The 21417-nt window shown below is 38.9% G+C and overlaps 1 protein-coding gene and 1 long non-coding RNA gene across 2 annotated transcripts; both read right to left on the reverse strand.

Annotated features, from left to right (window-relative positions):
* Positions 1–1111: 1111 nt before the first annotated feature.
* Positions 1112–21223, reverse strand: emc2 (ER membrane protein complex subunit 2). Its single transcript, XM_049729921.2, has 11 exons — positions 21096–21223; positions 20367–20480; positions 19852–19916; positions 18079–18164; positions 16313–16370; positions 13640–13725; positions 13329–13388; positions 8580–8661; positions 8253–8363; positions 6551–6655; positions 1112–1622 (listed from the first exon to the last, which is right to left on the reverse strand). The coding sequence occupies exons 1-11, from the start codon at positions 21133–21135 to the stop codon at positions 1536–1538; spliced, it is 894 nt and encodes a 297-aa protein (XP_049585878.1). The 5' UTR covers positions 21136–21223; the 3' UTR covers positions 1112–1535.
* Positions 14630–16306, reverse strand: LOC137840616 (uncharacterized). Its single transcript, XR_011087385.1, has 2 exons — positions 15465–16306; positions 14630–15362 (listed from the first exon to the last, which is right to left on the reverse strand). It is a non-coding gene; the product is annotated as an uncharacterized lncRNA (long non-coding RNA).
* Positions 21224–21417: the final 194 nt, after the last annotated feature.

Below are 21417 nucleotides of genomic sequence, written 5' to 3' on the forward strand. Positions count from 1 at the left end.
TGATAGCTTGGAGTTTATTGATAAATGATGCGGAACACACTATTTTTGTTCACTGAGTCAGAGTTGAAGACAAACTGGATTCTGTACACCAAAAATTTTAAACAAAGACAGCAATAACCCACTTCCAGGTGAATGCTTTCAGTCAATTTTGGAACGTTTCACCTGAAATCATATTTCTTCATATCAGACTACAGATGGCACTATTGCCTCAGCATGTTTGTAGTGGTACTCTCATTCAGGTGGCCCATTACCAAAATTTGATGAATAGCTTCAAGGTAAAGCATCAACATGTAGTCATCATTCGAAGTTTGATGATCATAAACTGCATGTTCAATGTGAAAACGTATACAGGATGGACAGGTGTGCAAGTAGTTTTGGACAGCCACCCCAGAGTACTGAGGTTTTGGGTTTGAATTTGGGTTCTGGCCTTCCTATGGGGAGGTTGCACTTTCTCTCTGCTCAATGTTATTCTGGGTACTCCAGCCTCAGCCCACATTCTATAAGCAGTATGTAGGTTTTTATTTAAGAATCAACATTGTCTTTTGGTGTAAATGTGAGTATGAATGGTTGAATCCAGGGCATACCCTGCCTCATGTCAAATATCATCTGGAATAAACTCGAGATCAGCTGCAAACCTAAAGAGGATAAGCGGTATAGAAATTGGATGGGTGGTCGATAGAATATTATTAAACGTCTCAAAGACCAGATACTACTTAAGCTTCACATTACATCAGAATTTGTACGGATGAGTGCCTATCAAAGACTTTAGGTCATATGATTCCATTTCGAGAGACGACTGGGTATAAAAGGCTGCAGCTAAAAACACCACAAATGTTCTGAGAATGTTTTAGTTCTGCTTTCCAATTCAATGCAGACTGTTCTCTGCGGTATTCCAAATAAAATGAGAAAGACATTATACAGTGTGCTCAAGTTGATGCAGCTGCTGCCTCGGATATCTGAAAGGAAAAAATTTGGAACCGCCGATTCACACAATGTTCCTAATTCTGCTCCAGGATAAGAGGATAGGTTCAGTATCAATGAGCCGCACCCTTGTAAAGCACTGCAATAAATGGAAATGTACCAGAAAACACAATAACTAAAATAGCCAAAGAAAATGTCAATCAGCTCAACTTTTATTAAGACATTTTGCTAGATTTGACTGAAAGGCAAGTTTTCTTTATCAATGCACCGTCTCGATAAATAGCATTTACTGAAAATCCTTTTCTGTCTTGTACACATTGTTATAGCCTGTTAGGTCAAGACAACTAAATGTAAAACATTAAAGCAAGTTAGATTACTTGGAAATTGTGTTGCAACATACCAGATGGAAGGACAAATGTTTTCTTTTGAGAGGATGCAACACGCTGCCATTGTCCATATCAATTTCAGCCAATTACCAGACCAAAACTTGAAAGGGCACAAAACAAAAACAAACCAATGTTAGATTAAGTTTCACTTCAAGTCATAGGGCTAGTTGAGCTGCCATATGGCTCCAAGAGCGTGTGGTCATCAAAAGAAGGAAGAGGGAAGGACATCTAGGACATGGTTATCTGCATGGTTTCCAGCATCTCCTCCACTGCCTTGACAGAGCACTTGTTCTCTTTCGACCCACGTCCAGCCAGCTGCAAATGTCAGAAGAAGGTGCATAAGAATCTCAATTGTAACAAAGTAGGGGAAGAAGATTTAAGTTCAAATCTTGCTACCAGGTAAATTAATAACAAGCCTTACTAAAACAAAGATTATAAACACACACTTTAATACCACACAAGAAACATTACCGTTTTAACTAAACTATGCAGTATGTCACCATCAACATGATGAGCAATCATGTGAAGTAATACAAATAGTCTGATTGGAAACTGTTGTATAACATTTTATTTTTAGTCTGCGTGTGAGCTGACAGGCAGGATCTGTCTGTTTCCGAGGCCTCCGGTATTAGCACACGAAACAAATTTCTGCACTGTTGCTGAAGGGCTTCACAGGAAGTGCTCACAGAATAAAATCCAAAATACATACATATTCACTCATCCATAAATGTGCTATATATGAGCACACTTTTTCAATCCAATTAAACATGTCCTGCTGATTGGGGCATGTCCTCAAAGAATAGCAAAAGATTAAATCCACATCCTCAACTTTAGGCCATCCTTAACTCAGGGACAGAATAAGAGGGTCAGGCCAATTAAACAAAATTTGCTCATTGTCCAAAGGCTGCAATGTGATGAATTTTTCATTCAATGTGTTTTTTTGGCAAACGTTTTATCTTTTGTGATCCCATAAAAGCAAATAATCGTATTGTCACATCACATGCTATATTGACAATTATATTTATATACGTATGACTATATTGGCAGTCAATATTATGTATACTGTATTGATTTATAATACTTCAGGAGGGAAAAGCACTTTTTGGTCATTCATTTCATTTGGTCATCAGTATAGGCAGAGGTGGTCATTCCTCCAGACCAGGGGTGGGCAATTAATTTTTACAAGGGGCCACATGAAAAACCTGAGTTGTGTCAGAGGGCCACACCTACGATAACTTAAACCTGCTCAATTTTCTTCCATTGTAAAATGCACTAAATTATTTTAAATAGTTGGTACTGGTAATCAGAAGAATACAATTATTCGGTTTATATTTATATTAAGCTATGTGAAATTGTGGTGTATAGGTCCAATAAAAAAACAATCATTAATCAGTACAATTTATTCTTAACTTCTTTAACTTTTCCTCAAATGACAAAGCCGCTGCATCTCTGGGTGTGAAGTTGGATAAAAAGTCCTTGTTGGGCTTGCAGTTTTGCTAGCAATGCATCAGCCTCTGATGCACCCTGTTTATCAGACAGATGTATTTTTTCTCATGCTTGGTCGTGTGGTGGCGACTCAAATTATATTCTTTAAACACAGCGGCCTGTGTACCACAAATCAGGCACACGGCTTTACCTTTCATTTCTGTAAAGAAATAAATACTTGGCAGTCCATGTCTTGTTGAAAACACAGCGCTCCTTGTCAACTTTTCTTTTCTAAGGGTCAGCACACATTTCTCGGGCAGCATTACTTCGCACTGTTCACCTTCACGCACAGCTCACATACACGTACGCTACACGGAAGTGCGACGCCTTTCAAAATAAAAGCAGTTGTATTGCACGCATGACACAATTTTTTTTTTTCTTTAATGAAGTAGTAATCAAATATAATTTACGATTGGCCTCATGCGGGCCGGACAGGGACGCTCAAAGGGCCGGATGTAGCCCGCGGGCCGTAATTTGCCCAGGTCTGACTGATGCAAAGTCCGTCAGTGACTGACTGACGGATGCCCATTTTGCAAACGACAGTCGATTGACGGTGACATTTAAATAAAATGACAGATGAAGCAATGATGGAAGTGGACTTTTGTCCATCAGTGTAATTAGTGCCTACCGCCTCAAATATCGACCGACCACTCAGTCCGTCATTGACGGACGCACGCCCCACCTGTCCCGTGTATTGGTTATAATACAGGTTTGAGTCGACTGTATTGACATATAGGAACAGTAGATGAGGCAGAATCACCAGTTAGGCTGGCGAGAACTACACAAACAAATAACTGACTATTAAGCCAAGAGGTTAAATAGTACAACACAAGCAATTTTATGGACAGCTCTACTTACTTCAGCAAGACAATGGGAGGCTTCGGAGTAAAAGGGTGCGAGTACCAGAATGGCCTGCCTGCAGCCCGAATCTGTCTCCCATTAAAAATGTGTGGCGCATTATGAAGTGTAATATACGACAACGGAGACTCCGGACTGTTGAATAGCTGAAGCTGTCCATCAAGCTGGTAAGAATTCAAAGCTTCAACAATTAATGTCCACAGTTCCCAAATGTTTGTTGTTAAAAGAAAAGGTGATGTAACAACGTGGTAATCATGACCCTGTCCGAGTTATTCTGGAATGTGTTGCAGCCACAAAATTCCGAGTTACTTATTGTTTTCTATGAACAACAAAGCTTACCAGTTTCAATATTAACTATTAAATTGTCTTTGTAGTGTATTAAATTACAAAACATCACATTATGTTTTGATTTGTCAAACGCAACGTTCCATCATTGGAATTGGGTTTGTATTTAATCCTTCAGTTGTGCTCAAGCATTAGAAAACAGGAACTGTCACTAAACTAACAATTTCCATGGCTTGAGGTTTTTTTCCTCTTTTGCAAAACTTCATCATAAACAGAGCAGTTGGCTAAGGTGTACAATTGGCTCCATAAATTTCCAAGAGTGACTCATTCAGCTGGATTTAGGGTGTGCTGTAATCATTGCATTTCATCGCCTTGATGCGTATGTGGCATTACCCCGGATGTGAGTCAATTAGCTCCTCAGCCTGAGGTGTGACCACTATTTTCAAACAGTCAGAATAGAAAAGACAGCTCTGCATTTATATAGAGAATCTAATTAAAGAATTATGACACAGCAGAAGTTCATGGTCTGTGACACAAGACCTAATAAGAAAAACTTTCTGATGAGTAAGAGGAAAAGGCCATGTTTTAATGCTTCCGCACCTACAGCTCACATCTCCGGGTCTTTAACATGTCAATTGACCCCATCGCTAATGACTTCTGTTATTTTTTTCCCTTTTAATAAATGGGGCCCTGCCAAGTTGACCCCTTGCTGACGTCTGCTCCCAAGTGCACTCACCTGCCCACCTTTTTCTCACTGAGGTATGACAATCACCAGGTACCAAGGCTCATAAATATAGACGACTGACTTAAAAAACTCTTTAAAGGAATCATCAATCAGCAGGCACAAACCCACAGCAGCCTACAGCTGTCTAACAAAGAGGGCCCACACGGTGACTTCTTTAAAAGCACTTTGCAGTCCTTATATAGGAGGTGAGGAGCAAAATAAAGCTAACCCTTACACTTTGTCATTTAACTTGGTTAAAACAGCAAAGGAAAAAAAAGGCAGCCTAAACTACACACTGCCTGTGCACATATTGGTGTATACATAGGTTTACTGACATCAAGCAATACAGAGGAAAAGTAATAAAAAAATGCTTGTAAGGAAAGACGAAAGCAGAGACAGAACAAATATGTTTTTGTTTTTTTTGCTTCAACACAAAACGCATCTTTTAACAGTGGGACCACTGGCTTTCAAGAGAGGTTAAAATATTTCAGACTTTAACCAGAAGAACTCAAGTACGAGGGAATCCAACGAGCGGGAAAAAGACAATTACAATCCATCATTTTGTGATATTTATTACAACAGGCAAGCTCTATTCTGTTTTTGGATGGTTGTAAAACTACAGGCATCCAAGCATATTTGGCGATCCAAATAAACTATTCTAATTGTGTTCATCTGCAATCAATTACCCAGAAGGAAATCTCCCTCAACTATAATTATTGAACTGAAAATTGCGTTGCAGTCCTTCAGAAAAAATTAGGTACGGGGTGAAATCAAAAGTATATATGTATTTGTAGAATATAACACAGAGATGCCTCCACTGACTGTTAGTGGATGAAGACAGTGTTGATTTTTCAACTTTAGACTGACTGTCCTTCCTATCCCTCTTTCTACATACCGTACTTGTAGCTACTGTATATAATTTTGCAAGTTCAATATACTGTAAAATTAATTTAAAACGTAAAAATTGTTACTACAACAGTTAGCATCTCTTCGTAATTCAGTGAACCAATTGACTTTCTGATTTGTGTTGTTAAAACATGTTATGTTGCACCGGATTCGGTCGCAATTTATCCACTGTTTGCACATTCCGTCATTGGTCCTAATAATATGTCAGCTGTCTCTTCATAGCTTTGGAAAGAAAAACGTAAGCATGAGCCTTGCAAAAAGAGAGAATATTTTTGTGTTTGTCGTGGTCCATTGCAGAACTCATTGATCATATCACCCATGCGGGGGTTGTGGACGAAGGAGGTGCGGACAAAGTTTCCTAAATTAGAAACCAATCATCAACCGGGTGAGGGTGGTGCCGAATGACTTTTTCACGACTGCAAAACACTGGTCAATGGGGGGCAGTGCAGGGGAAATTATTGCAGCTCGGAAAATATAAGTCAATGGGATTGGTTGCTGACAAAGATTCATGATCGGAAATCACAAGCTTCAGTTTTCCAATCCCCCTTCCCACCCACTAATTTTATTAGAGTTCTAATCTGATTAGAATTCCAACTAACACATTGTTTTGTTGGTTGAGCTGTAGTGAATGCATGATACTACTAGAAAAATTTGGTCAAGTTATTTTTGTAAAGAGTTTTAAAGAATCTTAATCTATTTTAAGATATAAGACTATTTACCATCATAAGTTCCTATTAATATTGTGACTTAGGGAAAAAAACGTTTTACATTTTAATGCTAATCAGGGAATTGATTTTGACAAAAAATCATTGATTCTGTGATTTTTAAAGAATCTGTGGGAAACCTGTAATAGCAACAACAAACTTAATACTGTACACAAGATTAGTGCAGATCCTGCAATACATAAAACAATGCTTTCAGGACCAGACAGCAAAAATGAAAATATCTTGAAAGGATAAAAGCAGTGAATAATAATGTCACTCACCTTATAGGCTCTATTTATTTGATTGGCAGCCCAAGCAGAATACTTGATGTTGTCCTTTTTCACCTTGGCACTAACTTTTGGACTGGCAGCAATGTGACTTGCAGACTATATAGGGGAAAAAGCACAAGAGAGTTCAAAAGATGCGGTCTTTATCAAAACTTGGTTAATAAATAGAAGCACCATAGTTTGTGCAATGGTTTCTCAATTTCTGTTTCAACCTCACTAATCAGAATAGCTTTGCCTGAGATGGGCAAAGTTGTTCTTGGCAAGGAAATGGTGTGAGTCTTTACATGCTACCTTTGCACAATGTCGATCTATAGGAGTCAAACTTCTCCAGCACCAGCTCTTCAGAACAATTAAAAATGTGGTACGCAAAATACCTTGGCACTTAATACATCAGGTAGCATGTGACTCACAGTCTTAATTCCCCTTCAAACCACAAATGCCATGTATTTCTCAGGTTCCTGCCATCATCTCCACACAGTACACCAAAAGGTCTTACCATGTGTGCAGTTTAAAGCCCTGGCAACCAGGATGCTAAAATCGGAACTCCGTACCAATCTACACGGTCCTTGTTTTATAAAATGGTTTTGGCTTCTGTATTTCCTTATTCCGCTGTGTGCGTGTTTTAAGTCAACAGACGCCTTGATTTAGATGATGTCAAATCAAACAGGCTATCCCCTGCATGACAAAGTGCACTATTTTAGTGGGGAATCCCCACACGTGTTGTAAATAACTTAGCCGCAACCCAACTGTGGTCACTGCTACCAGTTTGTCGGTGGATTTGCCAAAGTTGGTGCAAGCTGGTGAAAGTTCCCTGCACTTTCAGTGACCTTCTTGCACCTGTAAAGATGTGGAACAGCAAGACTTGCTGAAGGAAAAAAAAAAAAAAACACTCATCAATCTACAGATGATAAAGTACAAAATCTCACTAAAAGTACTCAGTTAAGAACTAAGTGTTGCCGGATGACTTGTCAGGAAATCGTGAGGTCTGCTCAGTCTCCAGGCAAATATAAATGTTAGAGGAAGCAAATGTCTCCATTTAGCCCAACTCTGTTCCTCATTCTTGTTGCTGATCCTTCTGAGAGTTTCAAAAGTATGCTGTTTTAAATTGTTTGGATTATATGAAGAATGCCAGTGCTGCACAAGAAAAACAGAGGGGCTTTCTATGTTAGACCAGCTTCCCCTATTCACCTTTAATTCCAAGCACCCCTTCGTTTGTGTTCTTATGTCAGGTCTCACTTTCAGATAATACATTGGCTATGGCAAACAACATCCGGTTTAAACAAATGAAATTACAAGTGGGCTGTTGGGCCAAAACTGCAATCAAAGTGCCACCTTGTTTGAACACTTTTCCAGAGATTCCTGCTCTCTCTTTCAAGCCATGACTACTTTATTTATTTAAGTCATCATCATAAAAAAGTTCCTGACAAGGGAGTATTATTACTTAAAGAGTTCCAGTGGGGAAGACTTTCCAATGCTTGCGTTCACCATCTGAGTCAGCAATGAGGTGACCTGTCTGAGAGCCCCTCGAAAAAGACATTCACACATACACCAGTGGACACATTCACTTGCGTGGCACTTGGCACACCTAGTGGCCAGCCTCAACACTGACAAACCACAGGGCTACAAAAAATGTCTATTTTTGTTTCTTCTGTCCTGTTTTCTATCCCAATGTCTCCACATGCAAAGCAGTACTCACCATATACAGACCAAACAATGCTCTCATGTTTCTGTTGTTCAGCCTCAGAGCCTGGGCAAAATACTTTCTAGACAGCTCCAGGTTTTCCAAGCCTCCCTGGGTGTACTTCACCTGTGAGGGACAACAGCGAATAAGCTGTACATCGTTGTAGTATCGTAATAGCAATATGTCATCGAGTAAACACTCATGAGCCACTATTCTCTGAAATGACACGAAGAGTGTGTCTGTCTATTTGGTGTTTGAGTGGAGGCTATATTCATAGCAGCTTCACATTTATTCCAAACTTCATATTTATGCTTCATGACAGATGTCCAGATGGTTACCGACCTCAGCATACTGCTCACAATACAAGTGATTGTGAGGATTGGTCATCATCAGCTCCTCAAGACAAAATGCAGCTTTTCCATAACTGTGAAAGACAAAGAACACAGTAAAACTGATTTAGCTGTGCAGAAATTCATACCTTGTACATAGCAAAACACGCATACGCATGTGAGCACACACACACACACACACAAACATCCCTGTAAATAGCCCAAAATTTGTACATAAGCGGTCAAATGAGAAAATGTTGTTGTTTGCGCACCTTATCTAATGTGTAAATAAATGTTTTTGCCATTAAAAATACATTTTTATTATTTTTTTCATGTTTTATAGAAAAGAAGGGTTGTTGAGATGTTTGAGAGGTCACGAAACCAAGTTAGGAAATGGATGAATTTGCCACTTATCCACCATTCAGAATGCTCGAAATGATAGGTGATATGATCATCAATGAGCATAATAAATAAAAATGAGGAAAAAAAAAAACATCAAAAATATTAGACATATCCATTATGTTCACATTATAGAGGAAAAAAAAAGTTATAGGTTATACCGTCCGCTTGAACTGCCACAGCAGCTATTTAAAGACCGCCATAGTAACTGGCTGAAAGATTAACAGCATAGGAGGGGAAAGGAAGGTGGGAACAGAGAATGAAAGAAATAAACAGGGGGAGGGGGTTTCACAAAAAGGGAGATCAGAGGGCTCAGAAAGTTGGGGGCTGCTTACAATTACCACTTCCTCTCCATAAAGACTTTCAGATGTGCTCGTGCAGTGGCCCTGGCTTGCAACAGAGTCTGTTCCATTAGCCCAAACAAGAATCTTGTAACAGGGCCAGACTCTTACCTCTCCATTTCTCTCTAAGCCATCGCACCCCACCATCACCATGCTACTCCTCCAAGGCTGCGCTGAACCTCACACAATACCACACTTCTTGAGCAAGTCAGTGTCCACAATATACCGTAATTTCCGGTCTATAAGCCGCTACTTTTTGCTCAGGTTTTGAACCCTGCAACTTGTCGTCCAATGCGGCGTATCTATGGATTTTTCATGATTTTTGTGATGACTTGATCACTTATACACTCGTAAAAAGGCTGTAGACCGCTGTTGTGCGTCATTGCTTTGCTGGGCGGACGGATATGTGACACGGTCACTGGGGAGAAGAGTGGTGCATTGATCGCATGTCTATCCGCCAGGCAAATAGTGCCATATAATTGACACAAAGAAGAGACAGAAAGAGATCAAGACGGACATTACTCAAGAAAGGAAACTTTGATACACAAACCCTCATTTTGGGGGACAAAAGGAATGCATATGATGCCTCTTTTAAGTTAAAGGCAGTCGATTTGGCTCTTAACATGCACTGTAGAGGTTTCTTCCGGTCACTAGGGTGCACTGGGCTATTGTTGATGACATCTTGTTTCGTCACCCTTTTCTTTATTTATTTCCTGGTCACGTCTACTCTAGAACTATATGTTTGCTCACTAGTTGAATGTAACTTGGCGCTTTGCGCATGAATAAAATTAGAATGAGCAGACCCTCATCATGGAAAATGTTAGAAGAAATGCATAAAAGCGACAACGAAAGAAAGACTGAGAAAGTGTGAGGCGAAGTATCATTTCAATCGGACACTGAGGAGGAAGACTTCAATGGTTTTAGTGCAAAGGAGGAAGATGAAGACGCCTCTCAGTGACTTTTACAGGTATTTCTTTTAACCAGCCCTATTAGTGCTGTGCTACCGTGTTGCTGGTTTGTTACCGCCGCGTGTCAGTGACTTTTACCGGTAATTTTTTTTTAATCTAGCCCTATAAGTGCTGTTTTACTTCCGTGTTGCTGCGGTATTACTGCCGCGTCACAGGTAGTTTGGAAAGAAATGTTAAGGTATGTTATTAAAACTTTTAAAAGGCTTTGTGTCCCGTCCCGTGCACATGCGGCTTTTAGTACGCTGCGGCTTATTTATGAAAAAAACAAAATGTTCCCAATTTTTCCTTGTGCGGCTTATAATCAGGTGAGGCTTATAGTCCAGAAATTACGGTAAACAATAGTTTACAATTAATATTTTGGAGTTAATAAAACAATCACGTGTTTTCATTTTCATTCATTAAAAATATATTTATGCTGTACAGTACTTTGAGGTTTAAAAAAAAAAAGTCACTTTACATGACTAGCCAACTTAAGCATCAGTTTCATGCAGCTTTCTTTGTAATACTTTGGCAAACTCAAACTGTGCAAACTCCGTTGATTCCCTTAATTGTACTTCCAGCATAGTGTTTGATTAACAAGTTCATTCTTATCTGCCTTTTTAATCATCAACCGAGTACACCTCAAAAGATTTGCCCGAAAACTACACTTTAAAATTCTCCCAAACACAAAAAATCCAATTAATTTTGCAAAGCTGGAAATAATTACTAGATGCCAATATCTGTCTACCTAAGTTTGGAATGTTTGGGATGTACTCAATTATGTTGAGGATTTTAACGGTAAAAATGGCATAGTACAAACAAGTGCTTCATAAATTTTAAGTTTCAGGGGTATTATGAAAGTTTATTTCTCATCCTTGCATCTCCATTAGCCTTGTTTTTTTTTCTGGCTGGGGAAAATTTGTGCCACTACCCTCTCCTGAGAATTTCACAGCAAGTGTTCTCTCTTTCTGTCTGTCTGTCTCTTTGGAAAAAAAAAACAAAAAGTGATGATAATGCCATGCTGTCCGGAAGAGGAGGAGGGGAAATGGGGAGTTTTCAAACGCTCAATAAAGAAAACAATGAAAAAGAAATTGACACGCCTGAAGATAAGGGGTGGGAGCGAAATTAGAAGTGTTTGAATAAACTGGGAGATAATCTGCTCACCCCTGGATTTCCTCTGGCTGCTACAGCCATAAAGCCTCCCATACAAAAGCCTGAATTCTTCAATAAGTAGGCATCTTACCATGCTGAACATTCCTTCTGTCATTGCCATCATACCAGAGCAACCAAGACTCCATTGAGCCAACACATACACGCGCACACAAGAAGACTAAAGTCAATTCAAATGGCAACTTTTTGGCCTTAACAGTCAAATCAAGAAAGAAAAAGAAAACAAGTTACTCGTTTTGACCTAGCAGAGGGGAAAAATATGAACTCACTCAATTCTGAGGGGAAATTAAACAATGACAACAAAGATCACTTCAACACACCACTCGTACTTTGTGCACCACCTCTGGCTTTTATAAAAGATCAGTGTCAGAGGCAAGGATGTATGAGTGATAAACAGTACTCCTCATTAATCTGGCTCCAACTTTCTCCTTACCAGATTATCTTCTGCTTCCACCGAAGACTTTCAATTGGATTGAGATCATTTGCAGGCCTGGACATTGACCATATGTGTCGTTCTTCAAGGAATGTTTTCACAGTTTGTGCTCTAAGGCTAGCTGGATTATCAACTTAAAAATGATTACATCATACCCAAGGTTCCTTTCAAGTGATGAGGTGAACACAATGTCAACATTTATTGAAGATGTAAGGACAGCTAGCCCCAGTGTCATCTAATATGCAGCAACATGTCATAATTTGCATGTTTTCGACAAGCAGTCGTTTTCGTATGTCATAAGATGTTGGCTTTGGTTTAGCTTTTTTGTATGTAAAGCCCATTTCCTTCAGGCGGTTTCTTAAAGCTTAGTCACAGACGTTGACTCCAGTTTCCTTCCGTTTGGTCCTTCTTTGTTTTGGAGACGTTGCCTTAAGTTTTCTTTCTTGATGCTTTGATGTCTTCCTTGGTTTACCACTATGCTTGCCTTCAACAACCTTCCCATGCATGTTTCTTGCACTTGGTCCAGATTTTAGACGCAACTGTGAACAGCCAACATCTTTTGCAACACTGCCCGATGATTTGTGTACCTTTACGAAGTTTTATGATGCTCTACTTTGTTTCAGCTAACATTTCTCAGGTTGGAGACATGATTCATGTCAGTCCACTTGGTGCAAGAGCTCTCCAAGTTGTGATCTATCATCACTTCATCTTGGTCTGAATCAGTCCATGAAACTTCCACAAGTTTTTGGCTCATCTCGATACTTCTCTGCAAAATCCTACCTGGTCTTCCAATTCCTTTTGGTGATGAGTGGTTTGCATCTTGTGGAATGGCCTGTATACTTTGTCACTTGGTCTTCTTCAAATAATGGATTATGATACCTTCACTCCCCTGCCATGTAGAGGTTGGCAGTGATGACTGTTGACTGTTGTCTTTGGGTGTTTTTTCATTGTTTCCACAATGTTTCTGTCATCAACTGCTATTGATATCCTTGGCCAAACTGTTCTGATATTACTTGTTCAGTACAACATTATTTTCTTTTTCAGGACAATCCAAATGGATGTATTGGCAATGGTCAGTGCTAAACATTTCTGAATGATTTTCCCTGTTGTCAGATTTGATTTTTTAGAAACAATACTTGATTCTATATAGATAGATAGATAGATAGATAGATAGATAGATAGATAGATAGATAGATAGATAGATAGATAGATAGATAGATAGATAGATAGATAGATAGATAGATAGATAGATAGATAGATAGATAGATAGATAGATAGATAGATAGATAGATAGATAGATAGATAGATAGATAGATAGATAGATAGATAGATAGATAGATAGATAGATAGATAGATAGATAGATAGATAGATAGATAGATAGATAGATAGATAGATAGATAGATAGATAGATAGATAGACACCAAATAAGGATACCAAATAACCCTTTGCAGTATAATGCAAATGTACTTACTCATGCTCATTTATGTAGAGTTCTGACAACTCGTGCCATGCTTCTTGATCCCCAACAAACCTGTGAACACAAAATGACCACAGAATAAATAATGCATAAAACATGAAAGTTAATCCAGCTAACAAGAGCTGCTCACATGGACCGATATACTCAGAATATCAGGGAAAGCGAGAGAGCGAGTGTGAGAGAGCACGAGTGAAAAAGAGAAAGAGAACAAGAGGGATACACAATTTGTAAACACATAAAAAATGCAGACACACACACACACACTATAGATACAGGACATACAATAATGGGTCAAGGGGACTTACTGCTCTAAATATTCATTGAGCTCCCGGATGGCTTCAGGGCTCTTTCCCTGGGCTTTCAAAATAGAGATCTTGCGTTTTCTTGCAGACTGAAAAATAGAACGTAAACAGGATTTAGCCCAGAGTGTTTGACAGAATATATAGATTGTATGAGTTCAGAGTTTGTTTGCACAGCAACTAACAGTATTTATCTCAAAGAAATCAATTTGGTGTGTTACAGTCAAAAAGAATAATGGGAAAAGCCAGAAACAATAGATTAACATTATAGAGTGTATTTACTACAATAATGGAGTCTCAAAATGAAGAAGCCAAGCAAGACATTAGAGGAGATATTGGCAGTATCCGATAAATGAGCTCACAGGCACACAAGATAAAGTAGTGAGTCATGACGAAACCATTTGGGGAAAATGGCACACTGCCCTGAACCTAAATGCCTGTCTTCCTGCTGGCACAGCATGCATCTAGTCCACTTGTCTAATTTACATCGGTTGAAAAATGCTTTCCGCTTCGTTTTGATGTTGAATTGACCTAAAGGTGGATTAAATTCTCATCAATTTGAATTATAAATTATTACTTCCACTGCTCTGACTTTTCCACAGTTTTACCCATTTTACTTTCTTACTGATGGTAATGGGTGAAAAATGTAAGAGGATGCTGTTCCATTTGAAGTGCACTGCCTTGCCGCAGCTTACGTTACTTATGGAATGGCACTTGATTGAGTGGGGCTTCCTCTGCTTGACTTACTGCCAAAGAGTTTGGAACCAATGTACAAGTCATGTCAGAAGGAATCAATTTATTAAGCGTGAACATGGATTTGCGCTGGCACCGCAGTACTGACCAGCTATGGTCTCCAGGCATTATATAATACTCAATTTCAATGATGTTGGGATGGTATGTAAAACAAATAAAAACAGAATACAATGATTTGATTGATTGTTTGATTTGAATCCTTTTCAATCTATATTTAATTGAATACACTACAATGCAAGATACTTCATTTTCAAAAAGATAACATTTATTCACAAAAAAATATTCTGCCATTTTGAATTTAATGCCTGCAGCACAGGGGCATGTTTGCCACTGTTACATACATCACCCTTCCTTTCAACAATAAGCATTTGGGAACGGAGGATACTAGTAAATGTTGAAGCTTTCTAGGGCAAATTGGTTCCCAGTCTTGCTTGATGTGAAACTTGAGTTAAACAACAGTTCAGGAGGGTCACTGTTGTCATATTTTGAACTTCATAATGTGCAACACATTTTCTATGGGAAACAGGTCCCCATCATGGTGTCATTAACACCCATGTACAATACTTTCCACATTTTTTGTTTTTGTTTTGGGGGGGACGTATTATGCACCGGCATTCTGTACATACTTTTGGCAGGATATTAATGTGGTGGATGAAAGGTAAAAAGCAATGGAATGGATACGAGTTAAAAAAATTATTGGATCCATCCATCCATCCATCCATCCATCCATCCATCCATCCATCCATCCATCCATCCATCCATCCATCCATCCATCCATCCATCCATCCATCCATCCATCCATCCATCCATCCATCCATCCATCCATCCATCCATCCATCCATCCATCCATCCATCCATCCATCCATCCATCCATCCATCCATCCATCCATCCATCCATCCATCCATCCATCTGTACCACTTGTCCCCACGGGGGTCGCGGACGTGCTGGAGCCTAACCCAGAAGTCATCGGGCAGTCTTGTAAAAAGAAAAAAAAAACAAAACTTTTTTTTGTTGATTCCACAGTTTGGGTTAATGGGTACCACATCAACTCCACAGCCTGTAATTACAACAGCTCACTTTCCGATCTCTGCTTTGCATGTTGGCATGCTTTGCAAGTCTTCCTTGTGGTTACCAATTTTCCGTCATTTCTCGGGCCTATCCCCAGCTGACTCCTGAACCTGCAGGAGAAATTGCTTGCAATAGTCCTTTCCCAAAGAAACAGTAGTTGACAAAATGATGAAGCTCATCTCTGCACCACCCTTTATCACTACACCTAATTTGAAAGAGAAAGTATGGTGGGAAATAGTCTATGCTTAACACACCCATAAAGTGTTCCATCCCAAGACCAGTACTGAGTGCTCACTTGTGTCAAAATAGTTTATCATTCCCTTTTGAAAATGTTTCTGGAAACCCTACAAATACCTCGTCACTTGCCTTTCCAGTACAACCAGAACATCAAGTGAATATAACTGTTGTTGAGGCTTGTCGGAGTACTTTTGGCAATGTCCAGCTTGGCCTTCCTATTTCCTGTGTGTGGTTTGCTTCTTGTAGCGTTGCATCTGTACTTTTGTCCTTGACCTTAACACCTGCTGCTGAGGTTTCTGTCATTATTTGTTTGTTTTACTTTCCTTGTTCTGTTTGATGTCTGTTGCTTTTTTTTTTTGTGCTGGCTATAGCAAATGTTTGTACAACGACTGACTGAGGCTTAAATACCCGGACAAAAGAATAAAAAAATATTTTAAAATATGACTTTCGATATTGCGGCCATTTTTTGGAACTATCCGTCACTGGCATACATAGATGAAGACATCCATATAAACAGTAATTTTCTGACAAATTAAGTGAAATTGTATAATTTCCTGCAGCACAATGATGTTTTCTTGTGTAAACTACCACGGGACCATGGTTGGGAATCGGTGTCATACCGTATTTGTAGGGTCGTCTTGAAGAATGGCATCATAGTGCTTATTGGCCTCATCATACCTTCAGAGGGAGAGAGGGAGAGGGAGAGGGAGAGAGAGAGAGAGAGAGAGAGAGAGAGAGAGAGAGAGAGAGAGAGAGAGAGAGAGAGAGAGAGAGAGAGAGAGAGAGAGAGAGAGAGAGAGAGAGAGAGAGAGAGAGAGAGAGAGAGAGAGAGAGAGAGAGAGAGAGAGAGAGAGAGAGAGATAGAGAGATAGATAGATAGATAGATAGATAGATAGATAGATAGATAGATAGATAGATAGATAGATAGATAGATAGATAGATAGATAGATAGATAGATAGATAGATAGATAGATAGATAGATAGATAGATAGATAGATAGATAGAGAGAAAATAAAATCTCAGTTTTCACGCAATATTTTTGCAAAATTAGGCAGTGCAGCAATAAAAAAACGTTAGGGAGAATCAAGTTTCTGCATACAACATGCATGTGTGTATGATTACAAAAATGCTACACAGTAATCAGTGGTGATCTTAAGAATGAAATAAACACTCAGCTAAGAGTAAGTTGCTGTTACACAGCCAACTTTGTAAGCCTGTAACATTTCACAATGAGTCATGAAATTGATGCAAACAAAGCACTCTGTTTTGAATATTCTATTCGTTTGATTGTGCCCAGTTTGATTCACCTTTAAACAAGATCATATTGCCACATTAAAATGATCTTAGATCTGCAGCCAATTTGTTGATTTGGCTGTCTGTGTCTTGACCAACAACACCAAAGTACATGTGAACTTGGTCACCCAAAACTAGTTGCTGAAGCAAGCATGATTGCTTGAGAGCAAAGTTTAAGGGTTTTAGATATCAAATTATACTGTAGAGAAATACAGTAAGAAAAGCTAACTTAAAATGTATGCATGAACATTTAAACTATACCTGTCATATTCCATCAGGCACATAATGACCATTAATGATGTTTTCACATCTAAAACACTGATATTTTAGCTGTCAAAAAGCAGTGTCTCGTCAGTGATCATGCAGTGCCCCAGCACATACGCTACAGCAGACTGAATCAACTCTGGTTTCCAAAAGCACTGAACAGCCCCACGTCAAGAATGACTGCCTCTGTCACACTCACTTTATTACTCAGCCACACTTTGGAATGTTTCAGATGGCACAAGGGTGCAAGCTGCTGATTTGGTGGGGAGGGGCCGCATGCTTTGGAATTATTGTGAGAAGTGCACCGTTTTTTTCCTCTACCAATTAACTGATGTGTTCAAGTCACCTAATCGAACAAAAGACTGAAATGTTTTTTTTTTTTTTTTTTTTTTTTTTTTTAAGTTTGGTAAATACAACAAAAACAACCGAGGGAAGGGGAAACACCCGAGGTGACGTAAACACTTACTGAGCCAAGACACACTGATTTGTACCAGAACCAAAACCAGACGGGAAAGACAAAAACAGAGATTGAGGGACCCCGAGAATAACAGTGGAATCTGACCACTTCCTTCCCGGGAATCCCGAAGTCCGAATCAAGGGCTATCCAAAGTCAAAGCTATTCTCCATGTTACCCAATTCAGTAAATGAATGCTGAGTGAGCCAACATAAACACACCCAACCCTCAAACTTTTCTGAATATATATACAGTCTCAAACTATTGTTTGAAAATCAGTATAGAGTTTTTGATTTCAAGCCTTCTTGAATACAATTCACAAAAGTGATGCTTTTGCCCCCTTTTCTGCTCCAGATTTTGTTGCACCATGCTTACCTTTCCAAAGCTTCCAGCCTCATGCCCGATAATCGCTTCACTCTGTGGCTATCTGGAAACTGCTTCCTCAGTTCCTGTAGACAGGTCTGCAAGGATGTGGGCAGACAAGAGACACCAATTATAGTTGGCTGCATGTACTAAACTATTTTATGGTCCATTCGCGCGCGCAAATGAAAAAAAGTGCAATTTTGAGATGTTGACCTATTTTGCTTCCACAAGACACTGTCCAACACAAACCACCTAAAATATGTCTTTGGATTTATTTATTTTTATACCCAGGTTGCCCACTTGACTTAGCTTGCTGTCTCTTAACTGTAACTGTTTGTTTAATCTATCAAAATCATAACGGGGTATCAGCAGGAAGACTTTTGAAGATCATTTTTAATGAAATTGAGGAGCTAAAACTAATAATGTGGTATCTGCAGGAAAACTTTTGATCATTTTTTAATGAAATTTAGAAGTTGTATCATGATATAAAAACTAAAACAAAATCATAACAGGGTATCTGCAGGAAAACTTTTGAAGACTATTTTTAATTAAATTTAGGAACTGTATCATGAGATAAAAACTAAAGCAACAAAATCAAAACAGGGTATCTGCAAGTAATATTTTAGGATTTAGGAGCTACATCATGAGATAAAAACAAAGAATGCAGCCAAGAAATTACATGAAAGTACATTTATTCCAATTGTATGTGGTATTCAAGTTAAGTAACGTCTGAACTACAGTAAAAAGAAATCATTGCGCTGTAAGGTCATAAAAGCAGGATATGCTTGTCTGAAATAAGTCACCGGCCAGTTAATCTGTTCGAAGAGAAGAAACTGAATCTATGCCCATTTTTTTTGCAAAAAATAGAGTTAACTATACCAGTGCATTCTAAAATAATTTGGTTTTACGTCGCATAGTTTAACTCCCAATTTAAGAACTACATGCATTTATTTGAAGGAGCTTTAGCTTCACATCAGAAGGTTCAGAGGTCATGTACCCTTCAGTCAAAATGACTGGAGAGCATGTGATGGTCAAAATGAGGTCAATATGGCAGATTTGGTAAGAACAAAAATGCTGTCATGAGGATTCCTAACTCAATTCTAAAAGGATTTTCAGGGGATCCACAATTGAGACACATGGTTTTGTGGAGTGACTATAGTCCACAAATGGGGAAAGTGGCGATATTGCAATGGCGACTAACATTCTGTGCAAATTAAGCAGTTTATGTGGGGGAACGAACAGAGCTGCATTTAACAATAGGCCACCTGAAAACCTAACGACACACCGCCGGCATATTTAGAAAAATATCTATTTCCGATTAACAAAATGTATTTAAAACATAATACAATCAAATGCTGTGAACCTACTTCCAGTGAACATTTTTTTCGCCTTCAATCTAACTGTGGACTACTATACAGCAAGTACAAATCCCACGCCCCCCAAAAACTATTTTCCAAACAGTCATTCCATTCTTGTACAAGCAAGTGAAGGAGGACATTTTGAAAGAGATCTCATTTTCTTTGCGGTTGTATGTGATGTGTTTGTTAAAATTCATAACAGAGAGAGAGTCATTTGATTATTTTTTTATGATATATTTTGTTCTACATTTCAATGCAAATACTCAATAAAAAAAAAAAGTTGACTGTAAATTAGGGTCACTCTCGTTCTAACCCTCAGCTGATGATTTTTTCAGAACAACAAAGTAATACCATTTGGCCAAAATGAGAGCGAGAACGTCTGATTTTGAAGCTTTTGGTTGAGTAACTGAGTATCATAGAATCTTACCAGAGCCAAGTCATCCCGACTGCAGTCCAACGCTGCAATCATCACCTGTTCATAAATAATCCATACTGGGCAGAAGAGAGAAACAAAAGAGGCTGTGTCAAAATACTTTGCACACTGTCACATTTTAAGTGGGGAAATTGCCAGATCAGTGTGACTGAAGCAGAACTGTGCCATTTAGAAATGTGGTGACAGCAAATAAAATTTGAAAAACATTCACCACTTGTTATTTTTCCTGAAGAAAACATGGTGTGTCCATTTGCAGAGAAACAAGAGGATGATGCCAACTCATTAAACGTAGAGGCCACTTTAACGTATTAAGTCAGAAGCCACATTTTTGAGAAATACTGTATGCTAGTTCTTGCCGAAGTCTACACATGCTTTGTACCATTCTACTACCCCATGCATAAAACAATATGTACACACTATCTCTCATACACTTACTCAAATTGAGTATTCTCACCCCAAGAGCTGTAGTCCACTTTCAGTGAACAATTAGTTTTAAATAGTGCACTTACTGTCATCCCCCAGTTTAGATGAATGTTCACCGATGAGCTCTTCACCAACGTCCACTATTTGTTCACTGTTTCTGCAGTTATCATCTCTCCATTTGCGCAACTTGTCTCGCATCTCTGTAGATAGAGTACATAAAATAAATCGTACCACTCCAAATAGCGGCGTATATTGGTAAACAAACTTCGTTCGTGTGTTGTGCAGGAATTTGGTGCGATATGCAGTCGTGACATATGTGAGCAAACAATAACATTGTGCTGCTCTGTATTTTAGCGGGGAACTTCGCAAACACCGCGATTACAGCCACATAATTGTCAGTATATTCCTAAAATATATGATTTGCATTTTAAATTAGCAATAATGGGTATCAGTGACAAGTTTGCAGCTATGCCTCAACATAAACAACCGTCGCTTGAAGTAAGATTGACGTGCAACAAACCATACGCGAACAGAACTACAGTCTTTTTGTCTATTACAATATGTAACTAGCATGTCATGATCAATCATCAATAACATCCAAGGGAAACTGACAGTTGTTCACCTTGAATAAGTCTTAGCGATTACAAACCTAAAGCTAACAGCCTAGCATTGTTATTACTAGCGGCGATCTACTTCCCACATTTACATGCTGTCATTTTAGAGCATAACAAATACGACCGCACACAAAGAACATCCCATTACCTATATAATGTACTATCAAATAATTATTCAGTGACAATTACGCCTTGTCTTACCTTCCCAGCCTACATCGTACATTTCTGAAACCGACGCCATCTTTTCTTTACAACAGCCCCCGTGTGTAAGTCATGTGACTGCTAGTGGGCGTGTCATCATTATAACGTAGTCGCCGATGATGAATAAAATATTTGATCTAGAAAAGCCAACATTCTGTTGTTGTTGTTGTTGTCGTTGTTGTTGTTTTTTGGGGGGGTGGTTCAAATTATTATACATAAAAATTTTAATAAGTAATTTAACCTAACTTCGTCAGTGCAAGTTATCTTCGTCCACACTCATCGTCATAGGAATTGTGTTAAACTGAAGGTCCGGGGGCCAGAT

The sequence above is a fragment of the Syngnathus scovelli genome, chromosome 9 (assembly GCF_024217435.2).
Source record: "Syngnathus scovelli strain Florida chromosome 9, RoL_Ssco_1.2, whole genome shotgun sequence".
NCBI lineage: Eukaryota > Metazoa > Chordata > Actinopteri > Syngnathiformes > Syngnathidae > Syngnathus > Syngnathus scovelli.